This window comes from Crocodylus porosus, unplaced genomic scaffold (assembly GCF_001723895.1).
Source record: "Crocodylus porosus isolate Cpor-Errol unplaced genomic scaffold, CroPor_comp1, whole genome shotgun sequence".
Classification (NCBI taxonomy): Eukaryota; Metazoa; Chordata; order Crocodylia; family Crocodylidae; genus Crocodylus; species Crocodylus porosus.
Window position 1 is genome coordinate 56,340 of NW_017728910.1, and position 12,214 is coordinate 68,553.

At 42.0% G+C, this 12,214-nt stretch overlaps 1 protein-coding gene across 2 annotated transcripts in view; it reads right to left on the reverse strand.

Moving 5' to 3' along the window:
• Positions 1 to 12,214, reverse strand: part of HLTF (helicase like transcription factor) — a 57,277-nt gene that overhangs the window by 35,911 nt on the left and 9,152 nt on the right. For both annotated transcript variants that reach the window (XR_002100576.1, XM_019532563.1), the window contains exons 9-15: positions 11,010 to 11,058; positions 7,613 to 7,697; positions 5,970 to 6,049; positions 5,830 to 5,874; positions 5,124 to 5,210; positions 2,807 to 2,904; positions 610 to 753 (exon numbers count right to left, since the gene is read on the reverse strand). Coding sequence is in view for 1 of the 2 variants with exons in the window: in XM_019532563.1 (XP_019388108.1) it covers positions 610 to 753; positions 2,807 to 2,904; positions 5,124 to 5,210; positions 5,830 to 5,874; positions 5,970 to 6,049; positions 7,613 to 7,697; positions 11,010 to 11,058 (588 nt within the window). In the remaining variant the exon portion in view is untranslated. The remainder of the gene's footprint in view (positions 1 to 609; positions 754 to 2,806; positions 2,905 to 5,123; positions 5,211 to 5,829; positions 5,875 to 5,969; positions 6,050 to 7,612; positions 7,698 to 11,009; positions 11,059 to 12,214) is intronic.

Here is a 12,214-nt window from a genome sequence, read left to right on the forward strand (position 1 = left end):
CTAGCTGGGGTAATGTAGGCCCAGCACTCTTTCCTGCTTATGCAGGGGGTCGGACTCAATGATCTATTGAGGTCCCTTCCGACCCTAGCATCTATGAATCTATGAAGGGAAGCTTTTCTAAAGGGCAGCAACTGGTAAATTCTAATTATGTGTGAACAAGCCGAGAATGATTCAAATGCAACAAAACCACTTCAACTTTAAACACGGATGAAGGAATGTTCAAGCTAGAGCCCCTCTGCTGCATTTCAATTTTTTCACATCATTTACACATAACAGTTGGAACATACCAGCAGCTGCCCTTTTGATTTGAAAGGGCTCCAAGCTGTCCACACTATTAGGCTGCAATGCCAAGCATCCAAAAAAACAAACACATCTGGGAAATTCCACCTTAAAGTGTCCTGGCCTAGGAAATTTTTGACAAGTGCATCTAAATCATCTTTAACTGCATAGCCATGTGGTATTTTTTCCTCAAAATGCCTTCTTCATTCACTGAGCAGTAGGAGCAGTGCCCATTAGGACTGAGAACAAATAGGGTGGAAGAAACAAGAGAATCCGATTTAAACAACCTGACCCACCGCATCTTACCAACAATTTTTGTACTTCACTTACTCCGTAATCACTGGCTAAAATGTTGTAGGTTGTCAGTACAATGTCTTGTCTTGAAAGAAGTTCTGGGTCTTTGCTGCGGTCAGGTCCGTAATACACATAAAGGTTTAAATGAACATCAGGGCTGATATGTTGTTCAAGCTGGTCCTGAAAGAAAAGCAATCAAAAAGTTATTAAATACTGTGTTACTCTGTGTTCTCTCAGGTATGCTTAGAAGAATAACAGCATTCCAGCTCTATGGCAAACCACAAACTGCCAATAGTAGAATACTGGAGAGCCACACAACAAAAATATGTAACTAGATGTGCTATAGTTGAAGAGGTAAAGAACAGTAGCTGCAACAGAACCAGCCACATCATCTCACCCCCAGTGCTGGCCCTGCATGGGGCCAGTCCAGGACTACCCACATGTTGGACTCAGCACCCACAATGCCTGCTCCAGCCTGTTCCCATTGCAAGCTACATATAGCACCCACTCTGACTGATGTGGGAAGCGAGGCACTCGGCATGGGTCCCAGGGAGCGCCCCATGTGGCAATCCAGGACCAGCCAGAGTGGGCACTAGATGTAAAATGCAGAAAGTGGGGGCTCCATGACGTCCCCACAAGCCAGATTTGGGGCCCCCTCCAGTCAGTCAAGGACCTGCATGTACATAGTCTGCCCTGGACTAGCCAGGACTGGTAGATTGGCCCTGCACTAGTCACATGGCCCACAAGACCAGATGAGTTTGACACCTTTGCTGAGAGTCAAAACAGAGGCAAGCCACATTCAGTCAAAAGTAACTATGTACGGAATCAGATGGAAGACTTTTCTTTTTTAACTTTTATTCTGAAATGTTTTGTAGCTTTATGTCCTTTAAAAAAAAGAAAAAAAAAAAAAAGAAGAAACTGAAGGACAAGGTTGAGTTACATTTCTTGTTCTGTTACTACTATACTTTATTAAAATTAAAGGATTTCAAAAATCCGTTTCTCATCATTTGTGCACCTCTTCTACTAGGATAGACAGACCACATTTGTCACTTTAAATTTTCCTTCCCATGTGTTTTGCCTCCTGATTCACAGGCACAAGGAAAATACTGTGGACAAAAAGAGTTAATACCTACAATAAGTTAAATCTCAATAACAATTAAGACATCTAGAAAAAGTTTAGTGTGTAGGAGGTAAATTTCAAATTTCATTTACTTCTTACTATTGCACTTGTGGTAAATTATCACTTTTTTTTAACTACACATATTAATTAGAGGTGTCTTTAGCAATTACTATGATGCAGACAGCAGAACGTTATAATCTGTATAAAAAATTTAAGTATCAATGACTGTACAATTGTGGGACAAATTATTAATTATAAAAACAATGTGCCCCCTGTGTTTGTTTTGATAAGGAGAGAGAGTTCATTTGAAATACATGGTTACATTTAAGAGTTTCTCATAGAAGTTCTCTTAGGAAAAAATTATTCCCAGAAAGTCCAATTCATTGATGAAAAAGTTTCAGGGAACACATTTACTAAGACTTCTGACGAGCTGCATCTTTAAAAAGGTCTTACTTAGATGTACAAGTCACACAAACACACAAAAACTGATTGGGCACTGGAGCTGGAATGCAGAAAGTGCAGGTTCTATAGATTACCCGCAGGCCACATCTGGGGCCCACTCCAGCCAGTCAAGGACCTGCATGCATCTTGAGTCCGCCCTGGACTTCCCAAAGGACTGGTAGATTGGCCCTGAAGTATTCACCAAAGGTCTTACTTAGATGTACAAGATAAACAAACAAAGAATGAAATATTTCTATCTTTTCTCTTCAATTCTAGTTACCTTAACTTTGTATCAACAGTTGACAAAAAACTTCCAGATAAAGACGTGATACACCCATAACATTTTGGGGGTTTTTCATTTTTTTTGTTTTGTTTTGTAATGAATAATAGCCCTACTTTTGCAACAAGGGTAGGCGGTGACCTGAGTTTCTCCCAGAGCTGACCTAGCCATATCAGTGCTAAAATGACCACCTTTAAGTGGACATGAAATAAGTGGCACATATCAATCAAGAAGAACAAATTATATTCGTTACATCCTTATTTATTTTTTAGTATTTAAAAAACTGCTTGTAGAAGTCCCATTACTGAAGCAAGACTTCCATATTGTTACTATTACTGCATGTTACCCCATAACTGCCCAATATTAAAGAATCAACATCATGCAAAACCTACAATCCAGTTGCTTAAAACAGACAGCGGACATATGATTAGTGTTGTTCTCGGTCCTTCTTCAGAATCATCTCTCTTAGCCAACTGAATGCTAGAAGTACCTGAAAAAACAAAAGTAACATTTTAGCAATAGAACTGGTTACCAGAATGGTTTATTTTTTAAAAATTATTAAAAAAATAGGCAACTCAAAAATGTAAACAGTTTCCTGAAGTCCTGTGCAAAGGTCTTCATGAAAAAATTACCCCTTAATCAATTTCAGATAACTGAAGGTTCACACTAATTTAAGCAGCAGGTGATAAACTGCATAATGTTTCAGTTCAAAAAGAAATGAACTCATAGGGCACCTCCACACATGCAGGCACGTGCGCTTGCAGCAGCTCAAATAGAAACACTACAAATTTAAGCCAGGGCTTTTTGCCTCAGCGTACATGCCCAGACACACATTTTGGTGTGGGATAAATTGTGCCACTTGGGGCAAAATAACCCTGCCCAGCTCCTCCTGGATCTGCAGCCAGGGGGTGCTAGAGCCGCAGCATAAAAAGCTGCCTTGTGCTAGCCCCAGCAGTACAAAAAGCTGCCCTGGCAAGTAGTTCAAGGATACTTGCTCAAAGGAGCTACTGAGGCCTGGCCAATGGATATCTGGGGACACTACTCCCTGTGCCAGATGGACTGCTGAAGCAGCCCTGAGAGTTCCCTGTACCCTCTACCCACTGCAGCAGTCTGGCAGTAGGGCCTACTGCCTGGCTGTGACCTGCTACCACCTGTGGCAGCATGCGACCCCAAGGCTGCACGCCTGCCAGACCCAGATGGGGACTGCACGGCCAGTAGAGGCATCTGCACCTCTGAGCTAGGTGCCAGTGGACTGTGGCTGCACAGCTGACCTTTGTACGGCACTGCTGCCATGTGTGCAGCTGCCCAGCCATCTGGGAAGCTATCACTAGGAAGATGCTCTGAGTGTGGTAGTAGGCTTTGAACCGTCAAAGTATGTCCTCCTGGCCACCAGCTCTGAGCAGGCTCCTCTTCCTGGGTCCTGCCACCTGCCTCGCTAGCAGAAATTCTGGTGTTCCCCATTTAAAAACTGATTTTATATACAGATAGAGATATCTATAGAGATAGATAATCAGTTCAGGAGAGAGTACAAAGCAGTTGGGCAGTGTTTTATTGATATACTTACAATTTTAAAGCAATTTGGAAGCTTACCAGTGCCTCTATCATCACCATAAAATAAATTCTAAATATCTATACAGTTTGACACGTACTTTTTTTTTTGAAATCATAGAAAAGTCAGAGCTGCCCCTTTCCCCTTCACTGACCAGGATGTGCTGCGTTGAGCAGTACTAGCATGCCAGTGCCCTGCCCCTGGCCTTGCCCCTCACTTTCAACCCACAGCCTGCTCCCCACCCCAGTCCCTTTGTGGGTAAGGGGTTTATGGGTGGATTGTGGGGGGGAATGTGGGTGTGGGAGGGTATATGGGCAACTGCTCAGGATGGGTGGGTCACCTGCCCCCCCCAGGGCACAGCCTCCCCCCCCCAAGCCCAGACTGCTCCCCACCAACAGGGACCGCAGCTTACCCCCCCACACACCTCCAGTCTTCCCCCACCATCGCTCGCTTCCAGCCCAGCTCTGCCTGGCACCCACACTACCTCTGCCACACCATATGGCTGTGACCCATCACCACATGCTTTTGGGCAGCTCTGAGCAGTCACCCAGGGCCTCACACCATTCGTGGGGACCGCCTGTGGTGCCAGGCCAGGTCCCCACGAGTGACAGCCCATAACTGCCCAGAAGCGTGCAGCACCACACTGAGCCAAGCCGCAGCTACACAGTGTCGCAGAGGCAGCATGGGTGCCAGGCAGCTCGGGATAAGCCACGCTGCCCTCCATGCCATACGGGGGGTTGTGCCACGAGGCTCCAAATGCCGCTGCTGGTAAGCTGTGGGTGGTGCAGGAGGCTGGATCCAGTCATGGGGGTCAGTGGGGGGGGGGCTGGAGCAGGCAAGGGACCCATGCCTCCCAAGCTGGCCCCCATCCCTCCATGGTCCCCCCGCACCCTCAGCTGGCTACCAGAGTGTCTCTATGGAAGACTGAACCTCCAGTTGCCTCAGGGCACGGTCTGTCCCACTTTTTCCGCCCTCAGAGCATTTTTTGGTACCTGGATATCAAATTTTGCCCCCATGCTACAAATATGTAGTATGGGGAAAGGTTTTTTTTGTTCCCAGCTTGCATCTTGCAGCACCTCAAAGGGGTCTGAGACACTGCAAAAGGCATATGCGCGCTCGTCTGGACACGCCTATAATACTTATATTTACTTCTTTGTTACCTTTTTGCTTTGCCTTCTTTTTTAATGCAGGAGATGGAGCTGCAAGGGCAGATGCAAAGCCTGTATCTTCTTGAAAATTACAAGAAGCTGCCAGAAGATCACAATGGAACATTAGACATATCATAAGCAACATCAAATTTGTTAACAAAACAAATGGTTTCCTAAGCTATTTTAACAAGATACCCATATAATAAAGTGTGACTAACATGGAACTCCTGCTAAAGCTAGATCACTGGGTAGAAAGAAATGCAAGGTTCCTGGTGACAGGAGAGCTGGTAAAATAATCTTCACTAAGCTAGAGTCAAGCTTAAGTCCCAGAGGTAAAGTAAACAGAGCCCTGGCTTCTGCTCCCAACACACAAACACCAGAGAGCAAAAAAGCAGAGCTCCCTCCCCACCCAGAGAACTGCCCTGCTCTCCGACTTACAGATAAAACAGTCCATCTCTAAGCTTGCTCATAAATTAATTCAGCAAGTTTCTTCTTAATAAGCAGTTAACAAGGGTCAACTAATAGGCAAATCTTACCTTATACATAGAATTGGTTCAACCGAGCTGTGCATAAGCCTACAGGATTTGCACTACAACATTTATAACAAATTTCTTCACAGGAAACAGGCCTAATGTACATCAAAACATATAATTTCTCTTAAAAAGCTATGATATGGGGAAAAAAAAATCTCTCTCTAAACTCCAACCAGGAATCATACCTTTACTTCTTTTTCTGGTTGTAGGGAGATCCTTTTTAGTTTCGACTGAAAAGAAAGATTATTGTGTCTGAATACTTAAAAAACAAAGCAATGATAGCAATTAAATAAATTAGATTAGAACAAAATCAAGTGCATCTTACTTCTTGTTTCTTGTGGTAGCCATTCTTCTGATTCTTCCGAATCACTTCTTTCTGAATACTTGGGTTTCTTGGCTTTTGTTCTAAAATATTACAATTAAGAATCAAACAATACCCCTCTTTATGACTGCTAAAACTGAAAAACAAAGACATCTTAGAAATACACCTTATTTACCCAAATCTAAGACAACCCTGAATTAAAGCCAACCCCCGCAATAATTAGATTTGATACAGGGAAAATGTACATATTTGTTATAACTTTCCACATACAGAATCTAATTATTGAAGAACAGTCTTAAAGTCATCATCACGACCACTGCAGCAGGGAAAGCAGTAGCAGCAGGGCAGACAGCAGGAAAGGAAGCAGTGGAGAGTAGGCAGTATGGGGGCAGACCATGCTGGAGCAGGAAAAAGAGCAGGGCAGGCAGCTTGCTGCCTGTTCCCCCATTGCTCACCTTGTGCCTGCCACTCCCACAGCCTCAGACCCCTACACCCCCTTCTCCTACCCCAACCCATCCCCATCCCCACTACTAGTGCTGCACCACTGGCAGACTCCATCCCCACTGTAGACCCTGGGCATGAGCAGAGTAGGCTGAATGGGAGGAGAGCAGAGGGTGCAGTGGTGATGGAAATAGGCAGCAGCTGTGACTTTGGCCCCAAACCAGGGTTGGGGCCAGAGCCAAGCAGCAGCAACTGCCTGCTCCATCACTGCCTCATACTCAGTTCCAAGCAAAGAGGCTTCTTCCCTACCACCACTCCATGTTAAATGAGGGGGAAACAAACAAACAAACACCAGTCCTGGAATCAAGCCAATACAGTACAACACACAATCAAAAAATCAAAAAACCCACGAAGCCTACAATACATACTGTTTACTTCAAAAAGGCAGGTAGAAAATCTTAACAGAACATTTAAAAAAATTAATGTTGCTGATCTTTATGTTGACCCACAAGAAGAACAAGCCATTTGCTGGGAAGACCCAATACAACAAAATCACTTCAAAGGCTGCCTCTCTTAGAAAAACACATGCAAAATGTACATTCCAGTCTGAGACAAAGCCAACTGGGAACTGGCAAAATGTCAGAACTGTCATACCAATTTCCTGATTCTTTGCCGTAAAGTAAATACCTAACAACCCTGTTGTAATAAACTATTCAGTCTCAGTTAGGAGTTTAATGTCTTCTGCACAACAATAGAGTCTATAGTACATTTGCAACAATAGTAACCTGTAGCACATCTGCAAAAAACACATGGGGAAAAGGACTATTGCTGCAGATAACTTCTCCTTACTTTTTTAAAAGGGAATTTTCACTTTTTAAGATAACAAAATTAATTAAAAATTGGGTGCCAAAACAACATTAAGGACAAGAATGGAAGACAGCTGCCACTTCTGATAATTTCCCTTTTTTTTTGTCCGTATCGAAGAATTCCAAAACATAGACAACAGTCATTCTACAGAAAAAAAGTTCACAATAGGCACAAGGAGAGGACACTAGTCATTTGCTGTGTGGATAAGATGAATCTGTGTGTTATCCTTACTTCAATCTAATTAGTGTATAACATCTTCTACTTTCTTACCAATTGCCTTCAAATGTTATGTAACAGGCATTTATTTATAAGGCAGAAACATTGTTCCAGGTTCCTACCTTTCTGGATAAAAACTGGACAGTTGTGCCTGAACAGTTTCACTCTTTCCACTAGAAGTACTGGACTCCAAGTTACAGTTGTGATCTTTATTTTTTTAAAGAGAAAGCAACAGTTATGAAAAGGAAAATATTCAGTTGTTTGGAAGGAAAAAAAAAAAAAACATTAAAAAGTATAGACTTTAAAAGGTCAAATTAAATTTAAATTTACATTTTAAAATCAGGACTGTAAATATAGAATAAATACAAAGAAAGTTATAGCACAAAAAGATGACAGTCATAGATGTGGGTCTCAAATCCTGTTTACTGTAACAATTCCCAATACAAAACTTGCAAGAATGAGAAAAGAGAATGCAAAAAGTTTACAGGCAACAACATTAGTCCCAACAAAGCTTCACAAGAAGGAAGTAAATCTAAACGGTGATACATGATGGAGTGTCAAGCTCCATATCTGATTAACTGGAGATCTCTAGAGTACCTTGGTGTAAAACCAATCAAAATTAGGAACAGAACAGAATGAGGCATGCTGTATTGATGTGTATAAAGACCAGCACATTGTAGGAAAAAATAGCATACATAAAAAGAATAAAGGAGGACAAAGAAGCAAAGACACTTCAAATAGTTTTCATACAAGTGAGAGGAATGAAATAAATCCACAAATTTTGAAAGATAAAAGTGCTAGCAAAGTAGTAATGTAAGAAATAAACAACAGGAGAAGAAGGAAATGCTGTATGACAAGTTAACTGTTTTGCAGTGATCAAGCAAGACAAACAGAAAACTTGCAACACACAATTTTAGAAAAGCGAAAATAAACTAATACTTAAAAAAAGCATGCACCTAAAATTGCTAATGTTCTTGTAGATTATATAATAGAGGATAAAACACCCAAAAAAAAAAAAAAGAATATAGATGCAGCAACATGAAACTATTGCCTTTTGACAAAGTTCTTGTTTTGCAGGTTGAAATTGATACGTTTCTAGAAGTTTTGCTTTTTCTGAACTTAGTTCTGAATAGTTCAGGGTTGCAACAGAATGAGTTACCAATCTGTGTTAACAACAGGAACTGCTTTTCAACCATAAATAAGAATTGTTATGTACTAAAAACACCCATTTCTGATAATAAAATCCTGCAAATAAAATAATGAACTACCAGACAATAATACAGGGGTGTAGGTTGTAGCTGTGCTGGTCTAAGGACGTAGGCAGACAAGGTTCTTTAGGTGAATCTAATATCTTTTATTAGACCAACTTAAATAGTTGGAAAACAATTATTAAGCAAGCTTTCATGTTCAAAAACCCTTCATCAGGCTAAGGAAGTTTTTTCCTAACTTTTTTAATGAAAAGTCTTTTCATTCCATCCAGAAAGAGCACGCACCAACACAGCTGAAACTTCCTTAGCCTGACGAAGGGTTTTTCAACCCAAAAGCTTGCTTAATAATTGTTTTCCAACTATTTAAGTTGGTCTAATAAGAGATATCAGATTCACCCAAAGAACCTTGTCAGATAATAATACATATTTTATGACTCAATATTTCATAGATGTCATAGACATTAGGGCTGGAAGGGACCTCGGAAGATCATCAAGTCCAGCCAACTGCCCAAAGGGGCAGGGAGTCAGCTGGGGTCATAGGATCCCAGCAAGATAAGTATCCAATTTGCTCTTGAAGGTGTTCAATGTAGGTGCTTGAACCATCTCCGACAGCAGGCTGTTCCAGACCTTGGGGGCTCAGACAGTAAAGAAATTTTTCCTTATGTCCAGCCTGAAACGGTCTTGCAGGAGTTTGTGACCGTTCGACCTCGTCATCCCTTGGGGCGCTCTGGTGAACAAACTTTTCCCCAGATCCTGGTGGTCACCCCGATAAGCTTATAGGTGTCCATCAGATCACCCCTGAGCCTGTGCTTTTCCAGGCTAAAGAGCCCCATGGCTCTCAACCTGTCATAGTAAGATCTGCTTTCCTGACCTCTGATCATGTGTGTGGCTCTTCTCTGGACTCTCTCAAGCTTCTCCACATCCTTTTTGAATTGTGGAGCCCAAAACTGGACACAATACTCCAGCTGCGGCCTCACCAAGGCCAAGTACAAGGGGAGAATGACATCCCAGGATTTGCTTGAGAAGCATCTATGGATGCAAGACAGCATTTTGGTTGCTTTACTAACCGCAGCATCACATTCCAGGCTCATGTTCATCTTGTGGTCAAACACAGCCCCTAAGTCTCTTTCTTCCGTAGTGCTAGCCAGCGTACCACTACCGAGCCTATAAGGATGCTGCAGGTTTTTCCTCCCAACGTGGAGAACCTTGCATTTTTCAGTGTTAAACACCATCAGGTTCTCATCCGCCCATTTGCTGAGCCTGTTCAGGTCAGCCTGGATCACCCGCCTATCTTCTGGCGTGGATGCTTTGCCCCATATTTGGTGTCATCAGCGAACTTGGCCAGTCCACTCCTGACTTCAATGTCCACATCATTAATGAAGATGCTGAACAATATGGGTCCAAGGACAGAGCCTTGGGGAACGTTACTGGTCACAGGACACCATGATGAGTGACTTCCATCAATTACTACCCTCTGGCTCTGACCACAGAGCCAATTCCCAGCCAGTGGATCGTGGTGGACCCAAGGCCACAACTGGCCAGTTTCACCAAGAGGTGATCATGGGTCAGCAGATCAAAGGCTTTTTTGAAGTCAAGATATATAACATCAGTCTCTTCTGCCTTGTCCAGGTGATAGGTTACCCGGTCGTAGAAGGAAATGAGATTGGTCAAGCAAGACCTACCCACAACAAACCCGTGCTGGCTATCCCTTAGGGTGTTGGCGATGGCCAGTCCATTAAGGACGGCCTCTTTAATAAACTTTTCTAAGACCTTCCCTGAGATAGAAGTCAAGCTGATGGGCCTATAGTTAGCCGGATCCACTTTCCTCCCTACTGGCACCACATTGGCCTTCTTCCAGTCTTCTGGAATCTGAAATCTAACCACCACTTATTTACTACTGTTTGCTACTGGATCATTGTTCACTTAAGCATTAAACAATCTTCAGTTACTAGGGAAGGAATATGGGCTGACGGCCAAAGAGAAGCATAATGGAACCAAATCTTGCAATATCCAACTCCTGGGTCTGCCAATAATTTTCCATCTGAAAGTCTCACAGAAGTCCCTTAACTTCCCTACACCTCAATTTTAAAAACGTCCAGACAGTATGTATTTCAATGCTTTTTCTGAGAAATCCCGAGAGGCTTAGTTAGTTTGTAAGGAAGTTCTTACCCCCAGAAAGATACTTTTATAAAATGTGGATGGCTATTATACCACCACAGTGGGCATGTAACTTTGTCAGTTAATATAAATGCATCTAAACTATTTTATTCATAATACTAGTGCAATATCCCCTTCCCCATTTTATTTTTACCTTTGACTGGTAGGTCCCCTTCATTTTTCACACTAGTTGCACCAAATACCTAAGGGAAAACAGAAGATTTTCAGAACAAAAGACTGCCAGTCATAATGAGTCTCAGAGCTGCAGGGGAACCATTTAAACAGTACATGTTTACTGATGATGTCAGTCACTCCCCTGAATCAGTGGAAATCGCTAGTCAGGCACCTTAAACAGGAGTTCCTTCAGTTGCTAGGCCAACTTTTCACAGCTTCCTCTGCCAGCACAGAGAGAATATTTTCATTTGGTATTATTCACTCAAAGGTAAGAGGGGAAAAAAAACAAAACAAAAAACAAAACAAAAAAATGACCAGGAGTTGAAGAGGCAGAAAAACTCGTATTTCTGTTTCAGTCTATGAATAAAAATGACAGTGGGAGTGGAAAAGATGAGATCTAGTTGTAGAAGTTAAGGACAACATACGCTTAGTGTTGTGATGACTTGTCTCTTAGAGTTAATAAAATTTGAAAATTTAGAAAAAAAAGAAGTGTTTAAGGACAGATGTTATAAAATGGTGTATTGAGTTGCAAATTAACATGTTTTAGTGATCAGATTTGTGCCATTGTTTAAGAAATAGATGATGTATCAGTAGGAAACTTGATTAAATCAATTATTTAAATCAGGATTTTCTCTGGGTGATTTAAAAATCATCTGGATTTAAATCAAATCCACCCAATTATTGACTTAATCTAATGATTTACTTCTATTCATGTGAATATTGGATTCAGTGGTATAAAGGTACATCAAAAATGTGACAGGCATGTGGCTGATATACTTCTTTTTGAAAGTGGATGCATGTTAGATATACTTGAGAGAACTGTAGATAGGCATAAAGTAAATCTCACATCATACAAATGCACCTGAAGGGAAATAGACCACTTAAGTTTTTGAGCCAAGTTATAAAACACTGTTGCCTAATTTAATGTTATGACACATTAATAAAATTCCAGTTCTACATTCTAATATTATTAAAGCCATAGTCTGCCTGTCCATAACGTTTTATCACACTCTGATTGGCTGACTGAAACAACCAGAGTGTGGATACAGCATTGAGACAGGAGGTGGTGACACAGTAGAGTGCTGCCACGATGGTGGGGACACAGGATGGAGGGGTGGGGGGCAAGGCCTTCCCCCCTGCCCTGCGTCCCTGGAGGTAGCAGCAATGGAGCAGACGGAATCAGGG